A 26,698-nucleotide genomic window follows, 5' to 3' on the forward strand; every position below is an offset into this window, starting at 1 on the left:
AAAGTAAATCTTATGTTTGATTGGTTGTTATCATCAGTAGTGTATAAAAGCTAATACCAGTGTCCTAAGTGTAAGTCCAGTGTGAATGCAATAGCCTGTCTGCTCCTGCCTCTGGGGAAAGGAAGATGCCGAACACACATTGTTACACAGAGCAGTGAAGCTTGTGATGCTTTACCACAGCCTGAGGCCCCGCCTCCCTTCTGTAGGCTGCAGTAAATGGAATTGCTATGTACCCTTCTCTGTTCATATGGCTGACGTGAACACACAGTTACTTTCATTCCTGCTGCCTGCCGAAAACCCTTTCTGTTTTTTAGTCGTCATGCATTGAGATGGCAAATCAGAGTGCACAGAACATTGCAGCTATCTTGCAGCATTAGAGACAGGTTTTCAGATCTCCCCTCAGTAATCCTCGTTTAAACATTTGCCGGCTTACAGGGACATGCAATGTAAGTTTTCAGGCTGCCTGGAATCTGTAGATGGCAGCTTTCCTGCTCATCACCTCTCTGGCACTCAGGCAATATTCAGCAGGTAAATATATTATATATATGCTGCAGCATACTGTGTCTGTTCAACTGTTTAGAACTGCTTCACAGTGGCAATGCAGCTGAATGCAAACGTGTCCTTTAATTGATCAAATCTTCATTAACATGTATTTTTTATTTCACTCATTTTTCATTTGTCATTAATCACTTTGAACTGATTTTATATAAAACCACTGGCTGTTTTGCTAATAATGTGTTTGCTAAGATGAGTGTTCTTTACATGTTCTAGATGTGTGTCTCTGCAGACTTCACTTGAACCACAGAGGTTATTCCTGTAGCTGGTGACAAGACACCAAGTGAGAGAAGAAGCCAATCAAAATCACAAACGCTTATGCAACATATCATTGATAACCATCCAGACATGGCCACTGCTTTGCTAGCCGGAGAGAAATTGAAAGAACTGATTTTGCCTGGACAGCAGGATGATAAAGCTGGGTCTCTGGCAGCTCTTATGGTACAGCTGAAGCTGGAGCTTCCCTTTGATCGAGTGGTTACTATTGGCACAGTCCTCATCCCCATTCTCCTTGTCACTTTGGTTTTTACAAAGAACTTTGCTGGTGAGTTGGCTCTTCACTACTGCAACCTTTGCACATCATTGGTGATAGTTTAATAGAGCAGAATTTATGGAGGTAGTGAACAGTTTGAATGCAGCACTTCTTTAGCAGAAATGAGAGGTTCTTAATGAAAGCAGGGGCCTAACAATAGAAAAAAATAGCCCATGTGGCTGAAATGGGGCCCAGTGAGATTCTGGGGGCTAAGGCTAATGGCATAAGGGACACTACACACCCATGTGTATTATCCTAGACATTGCAGTTTTATGCTGTTTTTCAAAGCACAAAGTGCCCATTCCTGATACACAACCTCCACATTAATATAACAAATTGGTCTGTGTGTCAGGAACATAGAGGTTACACTGCTAGTTATATGCAGAATAAACAGCATATAAATGCAAAGTTGCTGATACTAATGAATACAGATGAGCAAATCCATTACCCTACTCACTGGTTTGTGCATCTGATAACCTCAGTCATTGTTTGGCAGAGGTCATAGAGCACTTATTCCCACAAAAGTACCTGGTTTTAATTCTGTGGGTATTTTTTTAGTTTACATTTTTAAAAAGATTATACCTGTAATAATAGCATCATCCAAGAATATTAGAGTTGCTCTAATAATCCCTATTATAACAATATGTAGCTTGTGTCTACCAATGCACATATTAGTTCATCTCTGAAAATGTAAATTATTTTTTTTTTCAGCAGTCTTAGGGCCTGATTCAGCAAGGAATGCAATGGAGAGAACGCACGCACTTGGCTGATGTTTTTACTCTGCGTATGCATCGCACTGCACGAACTAGCCAGTGCGATCGGGTTATGGTACGCAGACTACACGCAGTGTGTACGCAGACCTTTTCGATATTGATTGTCAGGAAGTGCTGTTTGTGGGTGGTGATGGGGGAGTGGTCAGGCGAACGCAGGCTTTATAACACCATTATAGGGGCGTGTATAATTAAGGTTGTGCGGCGGCATACGCAGCCATACCGTAAGCTGTACACAGGAAGCTGCCAAAATCCTGCTGCAGGTCAGGTCAACCACTAATGTGTGTATGAGTCCGATGGTTCTCGATGTTACCGATGTTTACATTATCTTGCGTACTGATCAGGCTGCGAGTAAAGGGAGATGGGCGGCTTAATATGGGGCTGGGCGTCTGCATCTTGTGCTGCGGTTTCCGTGTGTATGCATTGATTAGCATATTGTCGCAGCGGACGGGTGCTAGTGTACGTTCCTTGCTGAATCAGACCCTTTGACAGCAGAACAAACTGACACATTTACGTGCTATCAATAACTATTAAATAGAAAGAATGTGACAGTAATAAAAAACTCCCTCGAAATATAAAAATCTTGTAGAACAAAATAAATGCTTCCACATTCAGTGGCAGATTTTACCTAGGGGCTGCAGGGAACGCAGCACCACCAGTAAGATCCACCACCTGCAGGGACTGCCTAGCAGTGGCAGTGACTTCCAATTGGCTCCCTGCTAATCACAGCCCAATAGACAGTCCCAGAGGGAGCTGTTTTCTCCTCTTGGGACTGTGCACTTCCATGAAAAGCCACTTACCTGCTATTACAGCAGCCTTTAGCAGCTTATATGGGCTGCAGACTATGCAGTCCGTAAAAGCCAGCCAGTTTGATAGTATGTGCGCATGCGCGGGATTGCAATCCTGCACTTAATTACAGACCATCTGGCCAGACAGATAAGGAGCCGCTGCTGCTTGTAGTAGCAATTTAAAAAAGTTTAAAAAATACTTTCAAAATAATAATCATAATATATATATATATATATATATATATATATATATATATAATCAATTAGGATACAATCCTCAATATGTTCTAAAAAATATTGTTTTATTGTGAAACGGCTTTGATATTAACTGGCCAGCTATTTAACTTTTGAAATCTTTGCAGTGCATGAAGTCCTATTGATTGGTGTTATACAGACTAATGGGGATCTGATTATTCAGGATATCGACTGTGCATGACTGTTTCTTGCACTGTTCTCTTATTGAATTTATTATAGACCTTTGAAATATCCTCAAAGAAACTTCTGGTAATAGTCATTCAGAGTTAACAACCATATTGTTACATGTTAACATTTGTTATGGCAATTAATATTTGATACAAATTTCTATTTGCTCTGAAAAATAAGTATTTTATTCAATGTTTTATTATGTTTTCAAAAGCAGAAAACTGGCATAGAATATGTGTCAGTTTTCATATAAACAAAGTATAAAATAACACAAAACAACATAAATTATGATAAACTGATGAATAAATTAGGAGGAAGACAATACGTTTCAATACTGAAGGGGTCGTCCTAATGTGGTAGTAGATTGAACTTTAAAGTGATGTTTTTATTTCTTCCACTATGCATATTTCCAGCCAAACAAACATGTCTGATGTAGTAAATTAGGTTAATTATCACAAATTAAAATATATTATTCTCCCACATATTTTGTGATTCATAAATGACCTTATGTATTATTAGATTTGTACTTCATGTCAGTGGTAGGTTTGTCTTACCTTTCACAAAGTAATTATTACTTAGTCTACAATACATATAATCTGGTCAGACATATATCTGTTGTCCAATCTAAGGTGCATACCAATATTTGCCAATTGTCAGTACTTACCAACCCTCAGCTGCCTCTCCTGTGTGCTACTCTCTTCTGCACTTCTTCCAGGTGGATCTCATTTACAGCAGCTACTGTAGGTATATTGGCATAGCAGCACAGAGTGTTTCAGGAGATGAGTGTGTTGTGAGAGGCAATTATCTGTGATTACAAAACATAAATTACTCTGGCGCTGATCATGGTTTCAGATATATGACCAATAGTCTTGCAAATTGTAAACCTTATGACCACTTGTGAATTTTTGTTACTAACCCTTTATACACAGCCACCATTATAACCTTATCTACTGTTACTGTTACAATCTCCTTTGGAAAATGTGCATTTTTATAGTAATTTGTGATGTAATTACATTTCAAGACACATTGTAAAAATCTCAAATAAAAGAATTAGTCAATAGAATTCTTGAACCGGATGTAGATTTCTTCTTGTTTCCAGTTTATTGAACTGTAGTGAGTAACTTGTCCCCAGCACTCCCTTAATGTGTAGGTGTGCTCACAGAAAAGGCTCATCGCCATGCCTCATGGGAGCATTGCCTCACAACATGCCCCAGTCTACTGCTTGGCCAGGCATTCTCGCGGCTGGCACGGCCCATCTGGCCATTGGCCCGTTAGAAGTGGCAGATGGCCAGTCCGGTCCTAGTTCCTCCATTCACTCAACTTTCAGTACAAATTAATTTCTAAGGAATAGAGGCCCTCATTCAGAGCCGTACGCTCTGAGCAGAGCGCACGCTCTGAATGAGGGCCGGCCTCCATGAAAATGGAGCGTCCTTCTGGATGCTCGTATAGCTGTGGGTCACCACCCACAGGCTATACGAGCGTGCATTTTGATGGCCGCGATGGTCGAGACCATCGCGACCATCGAAATTGCGAGCCGGAGCCTGCGGTTGAGGTTTTCAACCGCAAGCTCCGGAGTGATTTTGGCTCTATCAGAGCCAAAATCACTCCCACTGACATCACTAGTGGGTCTGAATCAGGCCCAGAATCCTCATTACTCCGTGGGTTTGCATTTCACAAAAAATATATTCGTACACTGAAAACATTTATCGGAGAAATCTGTGTTATTTGTATGATCCTTTGAAGCTTATTGGGAGGCTTTGCTTTCCTTGGCTGTAGTTTAGTGTAACCTGGCAAACAATGTATTGGTTCCCTTGCAGTAACAGCTGAAATACTGTTTGTTTGTTTTTTGGTTTTTTTGCTTGTTATTTTTTTTTTGTTTTGTTTTTTGTTGTCTTTGATTAGCATAGTTAGAATAGAGCTTTATGTGACATGTGCACTGTAATGACGTAGGAAAAGGACTAGAATCAAAGTGTGAATCAACAGACTGAGAGGTAGTAGAAGTAGCGAGTCTCCCCAACTGCACAGAGTATTGATATAGGGCTCTTGTAAAAGTGATATTATGCGGATTGCCAAAAACACCTCTATAAGATATGAAGTTCATTTATCCAATTTGTATGTTTTATTTTGTGGACATTTTACTATTGTAGAAGTCATGACATCACGCTGAGGGAGTGAGGCCCCACTGGCTACAGGGTTCCATTACAGGCACCCTGCAAGCCAAATGCAGATGCCGTGGGGCAGCAATGGTGTCAAACCCTGGACCCTGCACCCTAGCTCGGAACCCTACTTGCACACCCCTGGTTAAATCCCTGAATAGATAGACACAGTGATACATGCTGTGCATATATTGACTACCTTTGTGTTAGTTGTACCTGCAGAGTCAGTGGTACCATTGAGAGAACCTAGGCAGTTGTCCAAGACACCAATGGTTAGGTGGCACCTAAAACACTGAATGAGTGACATAATTATACTTTTTATTTTAATATAATTGGCATTGGCTACTGACATGGAGGAACAGCAGCATGTGGCTTCCTAACAGTAACATTTCTGGCTTTGCTCTTGTGTGTCTGTGATAAATTGTGACTTTGGTGTGAACTATGATGAAACCGCTTAGCACCACACTCCCAGTCTGAGGAACTGGAGATGCTGCCCCCCACCTCTTGCTTAATAAGGTAAAAGGCAGTGCACAGGGCACCCAAAGCACATTCGCCAGCCTCGTTTTTGTCTCATGTCCTTGAATTCCTAGGACATATGGGAAGAGCTGTATGGTCTGTCCAATCCACGGTCCATCACTGAAGTGTAAAGGTGTGCCTGGGTCACTTCTCTCTTTTGACCTTTTATTAAATCAGTCCTGCAGTTTTATTTTACAAAGGATCCAAGAAAATATTAGTGATTCTAGTGAAATATAAGTGTTGTTCTATTAATTTCATTATTTCATCCTTGAGAATCAGGCATTTGTATTTGCTGCAGTGACGGTAAAATGCAATCCCATTGTAAGTACTATAGAGCATATTATTTAGAATATATTAATAATGATTTAATTATGTAGACCTCATATGGTAAATAACAAATCGTAACCTAACAGTGTGTTTATTCAATCTGTGTATTAAGATTGTATGGCATGTTCAAGGTCAATACTGATCATGCTTGTTGCAGTGTCTTTCTCAGAGAGTCCCTCCTCTTGCTGCAGATGACCTTGTATGAAGGGTGAACATTAATATTACATTTTATGTACTTGTTTTAAGCTGTGCATATAGAAGTTAATGTTTTATAGTTACTACAGAGAATAATGTTATAGAAGTACAGTGTGTAATAGATGCTAATTTTTTGCTCCATGAAGGAACATTGCACAGTTTAATTAGATACTGACACTTTCACAATATCCCTTTTCCAACTTTAGAAATGTTCACGCTTAATTTTTATAATGTTTCTATCACTATACTTTTACAGCTCACGGCTTGTAATAAACGCTTAATAGGATTTGTGCAACAAGGTCAGCTAAAGGTTTCTACTGGAGAGCATTTTTATCAAGTGTTTTGAATACTTATTCAAAATGCTGAATTGAAATTTTGTAGCAATCACGTAAATCAATTATTACAATTTGGAGCTGTGAGATGCTGCACTTTAAACATGGCGTAGTGTCTCATGTAAAAATACACTTCATTTATTTGTAAAGAGACACTTTTTTTTTCATTCATTCATTTATAGTACCACTGTAATCTTTACAATTTATTTTTATAATGCACCTTAATATACACTATTAAAATAGAAATATTGTGAAACCCTGTGGGGTATATTTACTAACGGTCGATTTTAATAGGTTTGGATCATTTTAAAATCAATAAAAATCAATCAACATCCGGGGCTAAATCACACATTTTACTAACAGACAATTTTATTTTAAAATATTAGTAAATGTGTGATTTAATCCTAGAAACATTGATATAGATTGATTTAAAATTGATAAAAGTCAATAAAAATCAATCAAAAATGATTAAAATCGACCTTTAGTAAATATACCCCTATGAGTCCTATGTGACAAGGGAGGCAATGGTCAGGCAGAGAAACTGCACCTGTCATAAGGCTGGTACAAGTTTTGATTGTGTGACCAATGGTGGCGTATAAGTACACACCAATCAGTATTACAGCATGCATGGACACTAAAAGTGGGACCTTGCACATTTGGCCGAACGGATGTACACAAGGGAAGGACATTGTATCAGCATTTGCATAAACTCACAGACAAAGGACCGCCAATAGAAGCTGCTGCGGGCGCTTTTGCATGTGAATCAGAATCAGGCCGGCAGTGTCTTTCTCATTGGTGAATTTAAGTGACTAATGATAGTGGGCCTGATTCAGCAGTGCATGCAAGTTCACTGCTCATCGCAGATGGCGCATGCGCAGGACCCATTCTGCGAGGGTGCAGAATGGGTCCTGCATAGTCACCCGCAAACCTTTGAATGCCTCTGCCTGATTAACAGGCAGAGGCATTTACGGGGCGATGTTGGGGCGGGGGCAGCCTGTGTGCAGCTTTGCAATTGCGATCCTCGCTGAATCAGGCCCAGAGAAAATAAGTTTGTCAGTTGAGGGGGTGCGTCACCTTTCAGGACAGAAAGGTGTGCCTCAGGTCACTTTAAGCTTGCACTGCCAGGAAAGTAGTGTGCTGCAGAGTTGTATGCTTTGTGACTACTGTAGGAGGAAGCAAATGGCTTCTTCTTTCTAACACTGGGTACACAGGTCCTGATTCAGACCTGCTCGCGAGCGCTATGCACTCGCGAGCGGGTCGATGTTAGGCCATTGCGCATGCACACGCCGGAGCCGGATCCGACGTGCGCATGCGCGAGACCCGGCTAGCGACGGGAGCTCCGTCACTCCGGGTCTCGCACCAAAAGGGGGCGGCTGTCGATTTTGATCGTCAGCTTGCACCGTTTTGGAGGCATGGCATGGGGGAGGCTTCACAAACAGAGGTGTTCCCATGCGAATGCCTGCCGTTTGTGGGCGGCCCCACTGACATCACCAGGGATGTCAGTGGGAGAGCTTCCAGCTCTATTAGAGCCAGAAGCTCTTTGGGGCTTGCGGCCACGAGACCCTACCACAAGGGTCTCGTCGCAAGCCCGATGGTTGCGATGGTCTTGACAATCACTACCATCATCCTGGCCGCTCCAAAAAAAAAAAAAACGCCCTGATTCAGAGCGAGCACTCTTTCAGAGCGTCCCTCTCTGAATCAGGGCCACAGTACATGATGTGTGTACCCAGCGACAGGACGACGCGATGGCGCAATACATCACGCCGTCCGTACACTGCATGGTGCAGTGGATGGCGGCACAGCATGGCATTGGTCATTGCATCGTCCCATGGGTCGATGCGATGAATGCGTGATCTGGGGTACACACTATACGATCCGCACGATATATTGTTCCGATCTGAATCAAAACAATATATTGTGCATTGGATTGCTTAGTGTGTACCCTGTTTTAGGGGCGTATTTGTCAAGCAATTCTGCCTTTAAAATACACAGAAATTACACAGAAAACTGTTTGCGCACGTTTAAGGGCATAATTACATTTGCTGAAATGTAACAAGATATCAGAAATATCTCCTGCTTTAATGTCACTAGCCCTCGCATCAGCCGTCCCCATTTATTTATATGGAGATGGCAGGTCTGGCCATGGACATAGGCGACCTAGGCACTTGGCTACTATGACCTAGCTCCAGAGTGGGTGCCCAGGGGCGGGATGGGCAGAGGTACTGACTGAGCAGGAGCAGTACCACAGCACCAGGTGAGTCCATCCGTCTGTCAGAGCACTCTTGAAAGTTAAATACCAGGCCACAGATAGAGAAAATTTAAAGCCATTTAAAGCTTACCATTTTACCTATTGATAAATGTATCGATAGATCTCTAGTCGGACAGTGATACACTGTAAAAATGGGGTTCATCAGGAATAGGAGTTCTGCAACTGGCATTGATGTTGAGGAAAGCACTCTGCTCTGTCACTTTGTTCTTACAGCTGGTGCTGCAGGTTCCCCATAGTAATGGAGGTCTTTACCACTTGTCTTCCTCTCCATCATCTATAGTACTAGGACATGTCCCTGAATGTCTCCTGAGATACTGTGCCTTGGACACACTGCTGTACATATATTTATATATATATATATATATATATATATATATATATATATATATATACATATATGCCACTGAGCACTATATACACTCTACCGCCACCACTGAGTTTATGTGCAGGTGTGTGTTCCAGATACCACACACCACCTGCATTAGCCTGTGCCTGTCATTTTGTATGTTTCTGCATTGTATACGTACTGCATTAACCCTGTGTTGACTAGCATCCTGTGTTCTGCCTAGTAAAATAATCCAATCCCTGACTGAGCTATTCATCATGTGGACTGACCTCCATCACACACTGCTGACACCTATAACTACCATAGGTTCTACCAATTATTAACCCCTTAATACATTAAGGGAAATAGGCTTATTCTCTATCTTCAGTAAAAATAAAAAGCTGTTTTCACCAGAATTGAGGCTTATCATCAGTTTATAAAGACACCTTTATTCTGGTCCTGATTAAGCAGTGGACCCAATGGCGATATTTACACAGATCAATGGGTGTACAGCTGGGTACACACTGACAGATATATCTGTCCAATCTGTCTGGTGGGAAGGAAAATCTGGTAATGTATGGGAGCAAATATCAATAGAAATTTGCTCCAAAACCCTGGAAGACAGACCAGATTTTCCTTTCCACCAGACAAATTGGACAGATATATCTGTCAGTGTGTACCCAGCTTAAGTTGCATTGTGCATGCATCATGATTGCTTTGTGATTACATACTTCCAGAGGGTCCATTCACAAAGCGAGTGTCGCGGTCAGCGTTTGGGAGAGGTAACAGGGGCTTTGTTAGGTAAACGCAGGCGTGTCTGAATATTTATACGCCATTTCATGAGCGTGCATAAATTATTCACTGCAATTGCATACACAGCATGAGAGCTCTCTGCGTGTGAGGAGACTTGCAGTATCTGCGGCTGGGCAGACCTGCTGTAAGTGCTGCGTGACTGGCCGATGTGTGTCGATGGTACCGATGTTTACGCAGGAGTGCGACATTGGATGGATGTGAGAAAGCAGCAGTGGGCGTCTTTATGCCAGCTGGGCTTTGGCAGGCATTAGCATATTTTCGCAGCTGCATTTTGTGCGAAATCGCAGCTGCACTGCCATTAGCATCCACTGCTGAATCAGACCCTCTATTAATATTCTCTACAGTTAAACTTTGTAATGAAGTGGGGTAATGACATGTAAGTTACATTGCTTAGCAATGGTCTTAACCCTTTTGCTGCAAGAGAAAAGTGGCAAATTTGCAGCTTTGTGTTATCCCACCATTTATATTTTCACACATTAGAATAGTAATTGGCTACTGGGTACTCTTTATCGGCAGCATGTGTGGCCCTATAACCTGAAAATGGGTCTCATTTTGGGACCGGTTCTGAGACACATGCATTGGCGATGTTCACGGAGTTGAGCTCATGCGTTCCACTGTGTGTACAGACAGTTGCGATTGAGAAGCACTGTATCGGAAATGTGACGGGTGGTGACTGGGAGGTGGCTATTTAGAGGAGCAAAATGGTTTGTCTTATGGGCACAGTATTAGCGTGTCGCGGGCGGGTAGCTGAACTGGTTGCATACACAAAGGGTCATATTAAGAGAGGAGGAGACCCATGTGCAGTCTCCGTCCAGTGCCCCTTCCTCTCTACCCGGCGGCTGGCTGCGCACTGAGCGCAGCTGTAGAGTCTGGGGAGTGGGGTGGTGACGGTGCCGCCCACAGAGCCCAACGCTGTTTGTGGCCACACCGACCGCACAGCTTTACTTATGGCCCTGTGTGTATGCACAGGTCACTGGGGAAATAGTGCAGCAGCCATTTTCCAGACAAATTCCCTACTGTGCATGCACAAACGCCAGGCAAATGGGCGCTGCGCCATTTTGGCGATGTTTTGTACAGCGCTAATACTGCCATTGCGGGATTCCGGAGAGGCAAGTATTGAAGAAATGGGTGCAGGGTGTGCGATGTGGGCCCCCTGGACCCAGGGTCCTGTGTACACCGCACACACCCTGCACCCATTATAGATACGACCCTGCATACACAGATGCTTAATCACTCACTTTGGAGGCCACACTCTGACAGAGAATCTGCACCTAGCATAGGGGTGGTGCAGGTTTTGATGGTGCGACGGATGATAACGTCTAAAGACGCACAAAGTGGGCATCTCAGTCCTTGCACAGTAAGAAGCACGCTTGTGCACCAGGGGAAGGACTGATACCAGCAATAGCATAAAGTTGCAGGTGCGGTTACAGTAACAGAATAGAGGAATAGAGACCAAATGGGGAGAAAAAAGGGAAACAGAATGGGGAAAGGAAAGAGCTAGGGAAGAGATAACATGGAAAGAGAGAGAGTAAATGAGGGAGAGAGAGGAAAAGTTCAAAGCAACACCGGGGAAAAATCATCCAGGAGGGGGCTGCCATGTCGGCACTCCAGGTGGCTGGCAGAAGGTAGACAGGGCGAGGGCTTGGTATGGCAATCCCGTCCACGTGGCCCCGCCACAGTACACAATGCTGCGGGGGTGGAGCCACGATGACGTGATTCAATGTGAATTGCGTCACCGCCTGTGCCGCGCACCATACTCGGGAAGTGGGTGGCTACCGCTTGTTGGCTTCAGCCTGCGGGAGACTTGCCCACTTTTTTGGGTGGCCGGGAGCGCCACACGATTTTTGGGAGTCGAGTATGGGACAAATGTTTGTATGATATATGAGAGTCTGCCAAGTTCTACTTGGCAGCAGTCCAGTTATGTCAATTATTATTATTATTATTATTATTATTATTATTATTATTATATCTTTGTATTTACATACAGACTGTTTTCATCAGCTGTTGGCCTAATGTCTCAATATATTCAAGTGTTTTTCAGATTCAGAAGTGCCTTTCATAAAAGCTGAATTGAATACACTTGAATACGCTACACACATCACAAGAGCCCTGAAATAAATGCTGGGCAGACCTGTAAGGCTTTTCATTAATATACCAGCTCTGTCCTTCAAAGCCTTACACCGAATAGTGAGGGGCACACTTGAAAGAATGATGTAAGGTTATATTAATATTGAAAATTTAATAGATAATATTGGCATATTTATTCACTTGTTTCCAATTAAAAACAATATAACAATTAATTTAATAGGTTCTATACAATTAATATAATTTATTTTTGTTGAATATTTCACCTTAAGTACTGTACCTAGTACAATTTAATATACAATTTAATATGCTGATCAACTTTCATATGCTGTATCAGTAAAGAGCATTTAGACCAGAGGTTCCCAATCACGGTCCTCAAGGCTCCCCAACAGTTCAGGTTTTAGAGATATCCATGGCTGAGCACAGGTGGCTTAATTAGTGCCTCAGTAAATTTGATTTAACCAACTGTGCTCATCCATGGATATCTCTAAAACCTGAACTGTTGGGGAGCCTTGAGGACCGCGTTTGGGAACCTACCTCTGATTTAGATACAGGCTAAACCTCCTTGTGGACAAGAATAGAATAACAAAACCATTTCAATTTCTAAATGTGTAGATTATATAAACACATTGTTTTTTTCTACTGTAAGTAATAAAAGCACAATTTCTCTTTTTTTAATATACAGTATAAATAAAAGCATACCTTACAGAGATTGGTATATCCCCAGTATTGCTTATAAAATATGGATTTGCTTTCAAGCTATGTTGTACAATCAACAGAAACCCACAAAAAAAACAGGAATACAAAATCAATTTTGTCAATGAAACTGAAATGTAATGAAAGGCCTGATACAAAGGTGGATGCTAATACAACGTGACTGCGTATTTATGCTAGTGGAATTCGCATAGAGACGGCCACCGGCTGCGGCACTGATCCACCACTTTGTGTGAAAAGTCGGACCATCATCGCACATCGATTGCACCATCGAACGTTGAACCAGCCATGTCCATCTGAACATGGCCGATGGAATCAGTGCAAAAATCTGCCACTTGCTTCTGACACTGCATCCACCTTTGAATCAGACCCTTTGACTTTGAAACTAACCAATAGTACTTTAAATATATTGCCTTTTGTATAGAACTAACAAACAGGTCCTGATTCAGAGGTGGACACTGCTGTGTCCACTCTTGCGCTGTTCTTGGAGTCATGGCTGCGATAATATACAAATGCTAGTTTCAGCCTACCCTTGGTGTAGTAGCCACTTCTGAATAAGCCAGCCCTGAAATTCCCACTCACAGCATCCCAGTACCAGGACCATAATTAGGGGTGTGTGACCGGTGCTGACACATTGAACGCAGGGCTCTGTGGGTGGAAAAGTCGCTGCCCCACGGCCCTTGCTTCTGGCTAACAGTGTGCCTGGAACGGCACTCTGCAGCCAGGATCGCTGCTTCAGCACAGCCAGAGCGACCTTTAGACACTCCTGACAGGCACCCTGCATAGCTGATTGGAGCGTCCTCAGGGTGCTCTATTCAGCACTTACCAGTGCTGCTGGCCCCGCCCCCCTCTGCAACGTAATGTCGTCATATGTGCAACATCATGACATTGGCTGCTCAGGGGGCTGGTTGGCATAGGGCACATTCGGGCCCTATGGCAGGTGCAGTTTTTGCATCTGAACATGGCTCTGTGACTGCGGCTCTGTGTCTGAGAACGTAGACGCTGTCACTGACACATCTGCGACCAGTGGCATCACAAGAGGGGTGCTAGGGATGCGGGCCACACCTGGTGGCACCCTCCCCGGACCAGCCACCTTACCATGAGCACAGAGCAGCCAAGAGCAGTACATGTGTGGTGCCCCTAAACTTACAGCTCACTATACATAGTGGCTTAACAGGTTCGTTATTATGAACTGGTGATTGCACAAAGATTTCCTCCAACTAATTTACCCAAGTCTTTCAGAGAGGCAAGTCCCCCTACTTCCTTGTCTTTACTAGGAAGACTCACTATGTACTAACTTCAGTTATACTTTAGAAACACTTTCAAAATTGAACTTCATAATTTCAGCATAGTTCATCCAGAATAAACACAAATTAGGCAGGAAATGTTATCTTTATTCTTCAGGCATGTTCCAGTAGCGTTTTCCTTTGGTGAACCAATGGTTTCACACCAAACAACTTGTACCAAGTATCACAATTATAATTTAGATAAAATTACTTACTAAACTCTATAAATAACCATTTTGAATAAACTTTTCCTAAACACTGTATCATAAATTAATACTTCTCAAGTGAAGATTTGGTAAGCATATATAAGCATTATAACTGTATCTTAATAATTTTTCTTTAAACTTTATACTGCAGCATACAATAGCCAGCCACCCCTAAATGTCCATTTTGTTTTAACTAGGTTATATAACCTCGGTGGTGCACAACTCTCTCTTCTCTTTGCAGTGACTCCCGGATAACTGGCTGGCTGCTGGTTACATTAGTAGCTGGTCTTGGGCATAATAGCTAGTTCTCAAACTATAGAGTCTATCTAGCTTGTCTCTTAAACGCTTTTAAATCTTTTGCTGTTCTATTAAAGTACAGTCCGAGCAGTGGCCCTGATTCAGAGCCGGACGCTCTGAAAGAGCGCTTGCTCTGAATCTGGGTGGTTTTTTTTTTTCGTGCGGCCTCCTGGCCGCTCGCATAGCTGTGGGTGACCACCCACAGCTATTGCGTGCGGCCAGGATGATGGTTGCGATGGTCAAGACCATCGCGACCATCTGGCTTGCGACGAGACCCTTGTGGTAGGGTCTCGTGGCCGCAAGCCCCAGAGAGCTTCTGGCTCTAATAGAGCCGGAAGCTCTCCCACTGACATCACTTGTGATGTCAGTGGGGCCGCCCCCAAACGGTAGGCGTTCCCATGGGAATGCCTCCGTTTGTGAAGCCACCCCCCAGCCACGCCTACGAAACGGGGCGAGCTGTCAATCACCATCCACAGCTCGCCTCCCTTGGTGCGAGACCTGGAGCGAGGGTGTACCCGTCGCTAGCCGGGTCTTGCGCATGCGCACGACGGAGCCGGCTCCGTCGTGCGCATGCCCAGTGGGCAAACATCGACCCGGTTGCGAGCGCTCAGTGCTTGCGACCGGGTCTGAATCAGGCCCTCTGTTATATAACTATACGCGGCAGTGATGGGCTTTATCTTAAGCTGCATACACACGGGTCGATCTGTTCAGCGAACGATATCACTGAACGATCTCCCTTGAAATTCCTGGTGTGCTGGATGAACAATATTGTTCATCCACACACTAACGATATTACCAACGATCAACGATCGTGGATGCCTATAGGGAGTATAACGATATTTGATTGGCATGTTTGCATGGCCGATGGACGATATCGTTATCGTCCAGCGGGAGCACACATCGTTCTTCGTTGGTTGCATACACATGGAACGATATGAACGATATATCATTCAACGATATCGTTATAGCTCATATCGTAACGATATATTGCTCCATGCGTATGCACCTTTACTCCTTGTCTCATAGTCTACACTGAGGGGGTCATTCAGACCCGCTCGCGAGCGCAGGACAGGACGTGTGGACGGGGGCTCTCTCATGGAGGGGAATGTGTGTGTGTGTGTGGCGGGGGGAGGGGGGCTCACTGACTGAAGATAATGTGTGTGTGTTTGTGGGGATGGGGGCTCACTCACGGAGGGGAATGTGTGTATGTGGAGGGGGGCTCACTGACTAAAGGGAATGTGTGTGTGTGTGTGCGTATGGGGACGAGGGCTCACTCACGGAGGGGAATGTGTGTGTGTAGAGGGGGGCTCACTGACTAAAGGGAATGTGTGTGTGTGTGTGCGTATGGGGACGGGGGCTCACTCACGGAGAGGAATGTGTGTGTGGGGGGAGGGGAACTCACTGACTGAGGGGAATGTGTGTGTGTGGGGAGCGGGGCTCACTGACTGAGGTGAATGTGTGTGTGTGTGTGTGTGGGAAGGGGGGCTCACTGACTGAAGGGAATGAGTGTGTGGGGACGGGGCCTCACTCATGGAGGGGAATGTAGTGTGTCACGATCCGGTGCAAGAGTTCCTCTGTGGAAGACGGTGAGCCGGGGGGTTCGGATGACTAGGGTACAAGAAGGTGAGTGACAGCTAGGTCTCCCTATTGTGGCCAAACCCAGGTTTGGCTAGACCTGCCCAGAGGTGCAGAGTCTAACCCACTTGGTGGTCTTCACCAGTGACCCCTCCAGTTGGATTTGGGTTTCACTGCACCAAGTGGGCAGGTCGCGACCCTCTGGACAGGTACCTGGGAATGGCAGAAAGACCGGAACTAGATTAAATGAATAGTATATAAACTAATACTGGAATAGTAAAGATGAGCTGGATACTTGAATATTGGAGATGCACAGAATACTTGAAGACTGGAAATGCACTGAACACTTGAACACTGGATATGAACTAAATACTTGAACACTGATGAATGGAATACTTGAACACTGGTGATAAATTTGAGAATGTAGAGATCCTAGTAGCAGGCTTGCTTGAAAACACAGGGAAATATACTGGGAACTGCTACAGATTCAGGTGCTGATTTGCACAGAGAGACACAGAGAGAAGTGGACACAGGCATGTACTGGGGATTGCTATAGATCCAGCTGAGAGCTAACTAGAAATGAGCAGGAAGCCTGATACCTCAGTAACACAGGGAAGCTGCAGTAGAGTTAGCAGCACACTACAAGACACACAGGAAAAATAACATAAAACCCTAGAGTTCTGAGAGAGAGAGCTAAAGTCTCAGACTGAGAAATAGCATGGAAGCCAATACAAGAAATACTGGCAAACTGTGAGTAGGCTGAAGCAACACTCTGAAGGGAATAGCACAGAGCAACACTGGTAAGTATCATAGTCACTTGAACAGCGAAGTTGAATAGCAGTTTCCTGTTCCTGGAGTCATACTCAAATATCCCTGGGTAGCTGATCATTGGATCAGAGGTTCAGCTGAGTGACCACAGGAGTACCATTGGGAGAGACTAGTCAGGTGATATGAACCAACATGGCTGTGCCCATGCCCGGCACCCCAGAAACCAGGACGCAAGCACGGAAGCCCTACCAAACCCCAGGGTGAATACTCAGTCACCACTCACCTCCACTTCCAGCGACTGGACGCCTAAGCCCAAGGATGCCGGTGCAAAGGTGAGTAGCGGCCAATCCCAGGACACATCCTGACAGTACCCCCCCCCTTTTAGGGGGGACTCTGGACACCAAAAGTGTGAACAAAAAAATTCCTTCCAGAAATACAAGAAAGCTTCCAAAAAACTTGAAACACCAGAAAAAACTTGAAAATATATCCTAAATCTTGACTGAGCCTGTCAGATATCTTCAAGAACCCGAAACTTTGAGAACTGTAGAAGGTGCTGGAATATTGCTTCCTGAGGTGAGTTGCTCAAAAAATAATTCCCTGCTGAACAAAATGTCAATCAATTCAAACAAGCCATCCTCATTAATAACCTTGACCCCAAAACTCTGCGTTCACTCGCTTGGATCTACTATCACGGTAATGACCCATAACAAGATAATTGACCTTACTGCAGATCCTCCCAGAAACTTTGCCTCCATTACTCTCAATTAACAACTTGGCTTCATCATTCTCAAATGACTCCCAAGAATCCCGTGATTACAAAGTTTAAGCCCTTGAAGCCATTATCTGTTCCCAGGAGACTCTGCTTAGTGCTAAGAACTTTAGGTGAAGAACTGGCCTTATCTATAGAAGCAGGTGAAAGATCTGATTGTGAACATAAAAATTCCTTTGTCTTTAACTTGGAACCTTTTCCTTTCCGCAATGTAGGTACCTCAGATCTAGTAGTCTAACAGACTGGAATGGACAAGTCACTTGAAGCTACCTTCTCAGACATAACACTGGAAACCCTCTGTTGGGATAAAACACCTGAAGACTTCTCCTGAAGTATAATACTTGAAGACTTTGAGTCCTCTTCTTCTGGACTGATTAATCCTGTACTGTATAATCTTGTAAAGGGAGTAAAGTGGTGTATCTGAGTTTAATGTCTGAAGGTGGTGAAGTCAACCTAGAATACATGTCAGAAAAGGTATCTCAAGATGGACACATAGGAGTAAATTCTTTAATCAGAGCTCTGCTGAAGGCCATTACATCTTGTAGAATTGGATCTCTGGACTCAATGAGTGGGTTAGCCCACTCCAAGGCTTTACCTCTGAAGTGCAAAAAAAGAAACATGATGAGGTTGGTGGAAGTAATACCACAAGATGGATCGGTTCTCATTAGGGTGTCATTCTTGAGGAATTTGGTGTACTCAGACACTTCTCCATCAAAGATTTTGTACACAAGAGCATCCGATGTGTCCTCAGTTACAGAATTCTTTTTAGGATCTGAGATGAAATCACTTAGAGATTCTTTAACGTGATGATTGGTTGATTAAACCAAAGTTGATTGATGTTCTTTCTCAAACATGACACTGGAAACCTCCACCAGGAGTGTGGAACTTGAAATCTGCTCCTGGGGAACAGAACTGTAAACCCCCTCTTGGGGTATGAAACTAGAAACCTCCTCCTGGGGTGCAAGACTTAAGACCCCCTCCTGAGGTGCGAAACCTGAGATCCCCTCCTGGGGTGTGAAACTTGAAATCCCCTCCTGAGGAACAAAACTTGAGACCCCCTCCTGGGGTGCGAGACTTGAGATCCCCTCCTGGGGTGTGAAACTTGAAATCCCCTCCTGGGGAACGATAGCTGAAACCCCCTCTTGGGGTGAGAGATTAGAAGAAGCTCTATCCGGATTGTAACTGGCAGAGGCAATATCCGGGCTGTGACCGGTAAAAATGGAAACTGGGCTGTGACCGGTAGAAACAGAATGAGAAGTGTCCCTGACTTTAGGAGGTTGAAATATCCTCCCAAAATTTCTTAGATAAGGGTTGAAGCATCTTGTAACGGGGCCCCAATTGAAAACTTGAACTTTCTTTTGCTTAGTGGACATCACCTCCTTATCTGTAACTGAAGAAATGGAAACCACTGATGGCTGATGGGAAGAACTAAAAGCACAGACGTTAGGAGTCACACACTACACCAATTCTCAGTGGGCGCAGAGTACAGTCTTTAAGAAAGTGATCGTCATAACCACAATATTAACACAGATGTAGTTCCCGGCGACACTGACGTCCAACCTCAGTAAGTTTAGGGTGCAGGAAACTTTGATACCTTACTTTAGTTTGCTTGGAAGAGATGTTAGTCAAGTCAGGTGTAGCACTAGAAAGCTTGGGAATAACTTTAAAAATTTTGGGACGGAGACTTTGTAGTTGTTCTGGAAGCCAATAGAAACTCTTGAAGGATCAAGGTCACACATATCAGATAATTGGGAGACCAGAGGACACTTGAGATGTTCACTAGTATACACAGAAAATTTTTCATCAGTAGAAGTAATTGGAACTTCAGAACGAACCTCTGGAGAAGAGGACACAGGAGAATTCACCAGCGGAACTTGTGGTGTGTCTGGAGACAAAGCGGCAAGAACAGAATGAATAACCTTCAATTCACTAGAAAGTTCTTGCAGCTGCTGCCTCACGAGTTGCTGAGCTGTCTCTTATGCAGTCACACGAAGGAGTAGATCTTGAAAACTCGCTTCGCCCTGGAACCTTGGTGGCTTGCATATTTGGCTGTTCAAACTTTCACGATCTGGTGCAAGAGTTTCTCTGTGGAGGACAGTGAGCCGTGGGGTTCGGATGACTAGGGAACAAGAAGGTGAGTGACAGCTAGGTCTCCCTATTGCAACCAAACCCAGGTTTGGCTAAACCTGCCCAGAGGTGCGTAGTCTAATCCATTTGGTGGTCTTCACCAGTGACCCCTCCAGTTGGGATTTGGGTTTTGCTGCACCAAGTGGGATTGCTATAGATCCAGCTGAGAGCTAACTAGAAATTAGCAGGAAACCTGACACCTCAGTAACACAGAGAAGCTGCAGTAGAGCTAGCAGCACACAACAAGACACACATCAAAATAACATAAAACACTGGATTTCTGAGAGAGAGAGCTAAAGTCTCAGACTGAGAAATAGCATGGAAGCCAATACAAGAAATACTGGAGAACTGTGAGTAGGCTGAAGCAACACTCTGAAGGGAATAACACAGAGCAACACTGGTTGAGTATTATAGTCACTGGAACAGCAAAATTGAATAGCAGTTTCCTGTTCTTGTCAGACTCAAATACCCCTGGGTAGTTGATCATTGGATCAGAGCATCAGCTGAGTGACCACGGGAGTACCATTGGGAGAAACTAGTCAGGTGACATGGACCAACATGGCTGGCATGAAACCAGGACGCACGAACGGAAGCCCTAGCAGACCCCAGGGAGAATACTCAGTCACCACTCACCTCCACTCCCAGCGACTGGACACCTAAGCCCAAGGACGCCGGCACAAAAATGAGTAGCGGCCGATCCCAGGCCGCATCTTGACAGTGTGTGTGTGTGGGGAAGGGGTCTCACTCACGAAGGGGAATGTGTGTGTAGGGGGATCAGTGACACACAAAAGAGAACATGGGGAGATTGCTGGGAGAGAGGGGAATGTGGGGGGATTGCTGAGTGTGGGTGGGGGATTGCGGCTGCCTGGTACAATAGTTTTTTTTTTATTGAGCTTAGGCTTACAAGATATCATGACATCACACACGCTGCAGCACTGAAAGAGTATCCAGCCATAGTGTGAAGAGGAGCAGACATAACACACAGGAGAAGGTAAGTGTCTGTGGGCTGTAAGGGGCTGGATGTGAGTGCTGCCTAGAGGGTTAGAAGGGGTGCTGGCTGGTGAGATGCTGCGGAGCTGGGGTTGCAGAAATATAACCGGTTGTCAGTCCCGGACCCCACGATTTCTGATGGCAGCCCTGCACCTTAGTCACGATTTATTTATTTTTTGGTGGAGGAGGGTGTGTGTGTGTGTGGGTCACTGTGCGTTACAGCACCAGGTGACACCAACCATAGTGATGCCTCTGCCTGCAACACTTCCATAACACACTCATGAGACATTGTTTGCGTTCACTTCAGGCCACTTCCCGGTCAACACTGAGGAATGCCCATCACTTTGCCGACCCATATCTAATACTATTGCAGCAGCTTCTTTGTTTGTACACTCTATATAACGCATGCATCCTCAGGGTTTTCAGGACTTTTCACTCATGCTCAGTGACAAATAATCGCCCAACTATGGGAACCTTGGCATTCGAATTGCATGTACCTCTGAATTAGGGCCATAATGTTTGCATGCAATTGAAAGTAATATATACAAACATCCAGCATGGCTTATGTGCATAATATAAATACTGAGAAAGAGATGGGTATCTTTTTTTGCTATGTTGTTAAGCAACTGGCAGAGCTTTCTTAGATACATTAGGTTACAGAAGTTCAACTGCATGTGCTTAAGGCTACAGATTTTCTAAATCAAATATGGCAGTTTCATATGTCATTTTCTCAGCCGATGCTATTCTTCTCAATCTTATGGCATAAAATGGTTATCTCAGTTACATTAGAAACCTGGACTCTAGACATTTTGTGTTACAGGTTTGCCATGAAAAAATATATATGCCCAATGAATCTACATAGGAACCCAGGGCCTGTCAGAGCTCTGAATCAGGGCCGTCCTTCTTGTTTTTCAGAGCGGCCTCCTGGCCGCTCGCATAGCTGTGGATGGCCACCCACAGCTATAGCGAGCGGCCAGGAAGATGGTCGCGATGGTCAGGGATGTGGTAGGGTCTCGTTGATGCAAGCAACAGAGTGCTTTCGCCTCTAACAAAGCCGAAAGCACTCCAACTGACATCACTTATGATGTCAGTGGGGCCGGCCCCAGATGGTAGGCGTTCCCATGGGAACGCCTCCGTCTGGGCAGCCACTCCCCCGGCCCGGCCACCAAAGCGGGCGTGCTGTCACTCAACATCGAGGCCCGGAGCGACGGTTTGGTCGCCGCTATCCCGGTCTCGCGCATGCGCACGATGGAGCCGGCTCCGTCGTGCGCCTGCGCACTGGGCCACCATCGACCCGCTTGCGAGCGCATAGTGCTCGTGAGCGGGTCTGAATCAAGCCCCCAGTGTGATAAACAGAAATTGAGCCCAATTCTATTATGAGTGCTGAACCTTAATGTTCCCATGCAGCCTACATCGGCTGATCATCCTTACAACTTCACACCTTCCAGTTTATAGACGAGAACAAAGTATACAGTATAAAGTATGTCCACATACATCTAGCCTCCTTGCGTGCAACTCTGTAGCACCAAATGTCTTTTCATGCAACTTTTTTACTTAAAATGCATCTTATTCGCAAAGTGATGAAATAGGACACACATGCAGCTTATGCTGATTAAAATGTTATGCGGCATACCTATATTCTGTGTACAACTGTGACACTATAACGTACCATGTAGCATGCAGTAGCACACAGAATTCTTGAAGGAGGCAGCCACCTCAACACAGCGGGCGGGGGTGTAACACGATTTTGAGGGTGGGGGTCATGCTACACAATGCCGAGATTACCGACATCATGTAACCAGAATGGCACGAATCGCGTCATTAGCTCTCCCTGGACCGGCCACTTATGCAAGGTGGACGCCGGCAGGGGGAGCAGGGAGTGACACCTTATTTTCTGGAGACTCCAGGGCAACTTCGGGAGAGTAGGCCAGTATGGCGTCATCAAGTCACACGGCACTCACGTGTTGTGTAACGTGACTTGCAGTGCACAGGCAGTGCTGTTCTTCCGATTGCTGATGGCCTCACCCCCCATGGCATGATAACTGTGTATGGCGCTGTGTCCTACATTGTACTGTCAAACTCAAGTGTATGATCTATATTATGCACTACATCACCCCTCCAATCTGTATGTCCTGTAGTGTGTACTCCCCCTTTTCTATTTTCTATATTGTGCCCCCCACCATTACGTTTTAGATTGCCGCCCCATATCTTGTATTGTCTTCTCCCAGATGTCTTGTATTGCCCTGTCTCCCTCCCCTTTTATGTGTTGTATCATCTTCTCCCCCCTATGCCTTTTATTGTCCTCTATGTTTTGTATGGTCCCTTCGTCCAGCCCTTTATCTCTTATTTAGTCACCCCCCACCTCCCCATGCCTTGTTCTGTCCTCTCCCCCCTGGAATAAGTTACCTCTTTCCCATCCTCTTCTGTTCCTCTACACTGCGGCTCTTCCAGGTACTATCACAGGGTCATCAGGCAGCATTACAATGTCATCATCTGACATCTGTACTGCTGCCATGACATTGGAAGGCCGGTAAGATTAGGAGTCCCCCTCTTACTGATCCACTCCTCCTCTGCTCTTCCACAGTGCCACAACTAGGCACCCGCTCTGGATCCTGACAGTCCCACAGTCTAGCTGTGGCACTGTGGAAGAGCAGAGGAGGAGGGGATCATTGAGCCCTGGCTGATAGAAGTAGCAAGCAGCGCACCTGGATTCGGCAGTCTATCAATGATTAAACAGCGGAGCCGGACTCCAGCCTCAGAGAGCACCCTCTGGCGAAACCGCCCTCCCTACGCCTCTGGGCACATGTGCAGTTAGTCTTGTTTCCATCAAATTGCTTGACTATAGAGTTACTATTCTAATCAGGCACATGTGCACTCCATCGTGCACATCAAACCTTGTTTTGATTATAACGCGAGCAATGGAGGTTTGTTATCTACGGGCTTATATTATTAAAGCATTATTCCAGTGTTACCACATATATCTGCTTATACAGGAGTGAATTGGGATGGAAAACCAGCCCGGAAAATTTCTAGAAGCATCAAGCTGTGGGTGGCAACCCACAGCAATGCGAGCTGCCAGGAGGCCGCTCCATAAAAAAAAAAAAGACGCCCTGATTCAGAGCGAGCGCTCTGTCAGAGCGTCCGGCTCTGAATCAGGGCCAGTATCTGGGAGCTGTATGAAACGGAACAGATCCTACAAACTTTGCAACTTTTTCACAATCAGACGACTAGGCCTCTAATAAGAAGAGAATTAATATATAAAATATTATTTCAAGTATAAATCATTATAAGGTCAGGGTTTAAAACATTTTATTATTGCGAAGGCCCCCACCTGACTACTTCTTGATGCCACTCGGCTGGAAAAAAATTCTGGGGAGAACACTGTAGGGAACTCATGCACTGCTACTGATAAGCACTGACTCTGGCAGGGATTGATTACAGAAAACTGGGTCTGACAAGCAGTAAGAGAGTAACATCTTATCAAATACTGTAAAATATACTGTGTCTTTCCATCTCCCTACCTCCCTCCAGCTCTAGTCCAGTCACTTTACCGAGCGTCTTCCGGATGCTCCTCTTCTGGCCGTGGTTCATCTCTTCTTCTCGGCAGTGTGGCATGCATGACATCATGACGTCATGACTGACTCTTATTGGCTGCTGAAACACACACATCGCCGCCGGGTAGTACGAGTGTACTACCCAGCGCCGGCGGCGATGTGTGTGGAACTGTGTGGTGTGGACCGCACTCACTGCGGTCTGCGCTACACTGACTGACTAGGGCGGGCCTGTACCGTGGCCAGCGGCGCCCCCCCATGCCACCGATCCCACGGCGCCCAGGACACGAGCCCCGGCAACCCTGCCCTTGTTACGCCACTGCTTCATGGGGACAGAAGTGGGAGTGGTCATGTCACATATGGGGTTATCAAGAAACAAAAATAGATAGAACTCTGTTTGGTGAGCACTCCTTATGTAGATGAATGATTAAATAATTAAATCTTAACTTTTAATAAATATATTAAAATAAAGAGAAAAAGATCATGTATAAACAGACAACATCAAGTAAAGATCCACAATTATTATAGTATACATATAAGACAAAATTAATAAATTGATGCAATATGACAAAAAACAGGAAAGTGTCACTGTGAAAGCATTATAGTTTGTTAATCCATCCGAATTAGGGTGAAACATTCAGAACATTAGACATATATATATATATATATATATATATATACATACATATATATATCGGACATCACGACTGTTAAGACATACAGTATTAATACATAGAGTGTCCTTGATGTCATATATTAAAATCAAATATACCTAGTGTTGAAACGGAACCCCCATTCTCTGTAGAACTCTAAATAGCTGTATCTGACCAATTCAACACATTAATATTTCATATATAAAACCTATCCAAGTTTTACCCTCTATCGTTTCATTTCATAAGTATATAGCAAACATTGAATATCAGAAAAGTCAGGGTATAGTGCTGCTAATCCTCATTCTGCTGCTCCTCACCTATGCAAATTGCTATTTGTGAGTGGTGAGAGATTACCGGAGAGCATAAGAAACAACAGAATAACGGGGACGTTACTCAGATTTCATTTCTGCTTTTGGGTGTCATACTGTGCGCATTGGACACTCAATGAGAGAATTACTGACTAGAGATTGTCCTCAGTTAATAGAGATAAAGAGGACAACACACTGAAGGTAAATGACATCAAAATAATATAATCAGACTGTATTTAGATTTAATAGGTGTGTTTCTAACTTCTATTTGTCACGTTCAGAAGTTGAATTATTTGCATATTTGGACCTTAAACCATATTACATAATGTTTGGCAAATCATAGAGAGTCACGTAATACAAGAAAAAATATGAAAATTCAGCTCTATATAGAATGTTCAATATTCATCATTAAACATACATGTATATTATGCTAGTATGGTCTGCATATCTTCAAACCAACACACAGGCGGGTATTGGAAATTCAGCCAAAGAATAATGTGGAATAAACAATCCACCTGCTGTGTTATTGGAGAGTATTAATTAGACACTTATGCACATAAGGGATCACCCTGATGCAGATTAGAAATATATTCACAATGATTTAAATGCATATGTAACATAATACAAGAAAAAAACATGAAAATTCAACCATATATAGAATATTCAATATTTATCATTAGAAATACATTGATTTTATGCTGATGTGGTCTGCATATCCCACGACCAATATCACACAAGCAGGGTTTGGATATTCGACCAAAAATAGTATGGAATAAACGGTCCACCTGCTGTGATGTTTGAGAGTGTTAATTCGACACGGATGTACAAATGGGAGCACCCCTAATGCAGATTGGAAGTATATTCACAATGATTATGTGCAGCATGTTAAAGAAAGTGTGTTCAAAATTAACAAGTCACTATGTAGCTAAACAAGGGGGGGCTAACAATCATTTAGATCCCCACAGTGCATAAGACAAGTGCCTGGTTAGAAAATAGATGAAGGACAGAACTAAGCTATATTTAGCATGACTATCATAATGTACAATGTCAATACTAAAACTGGCGTGACTACCATAGTATGCAATAAATATGGACGTGACTCCTAATAAAGCGGAGAAGATACACTAGCCATGTAAAAGTTATCCCCTACTGCTGTTCTAATGGTATAGCCTCTGTGAGGGTAATTACTCGGCTATGGTCACCAGGATATGGAGAGACATGAAGCACCTGCGTCCGTCATAACACAGGCGCACGCATTCCAGAATCCCCCTATGAATAAACCACGATCAATATGATCCCGATCTGGGTACAAACTTGTGGTGAGGATGCTGCGCCGTACAGCCACAGACATCCATCGGTCCCATCCGT

At 44.2% G+C, this 26,698-nt stretch overlaps 1 protein-coding gene across 1 annotated transcript in view; it reads left to right on the forward strand.

Moving 5' to 3' along the window:
* The first annotated feature begins 305 nt into the window (after nucleotides 1–305).
* PANX2 (pannexin 2) overlaps nucleotides 306–26,698 on the forward strand; it is a 59,527-nt gene continuing 33,134 nt past the window's right edge. Inside the window, exons 1-2 of the mRNA XM_088455942.1 lie at nucleotides 306–528; nucleotides 772–1,099. Coding sequence (XP_088312068.1) covers nucleotides 874–1,099 — 226 coding nt within the window. The 5' untranslated portion in view covers nucleotides 306–528; nucleotides 772–873. The remainder of the gene's footprint in view (nucleotides 529–771; nucleotides 1,100–26,698) is intronic.

The sequence above is a fragment of the Taudactylus pleione genome, unplaced genomic scaffold (assembly GCF_031769625.1).
Source record: "Taudactylus pleione unplaced genomic scaffold, aTauple2 ptg000041l, whole genome shotgun sequence".
NCBI lineage: Eukaryota > Metazoa > Chordata > Amphibia > Anura > Myobatrachidae > Taudactylus > Taudactylus pleione.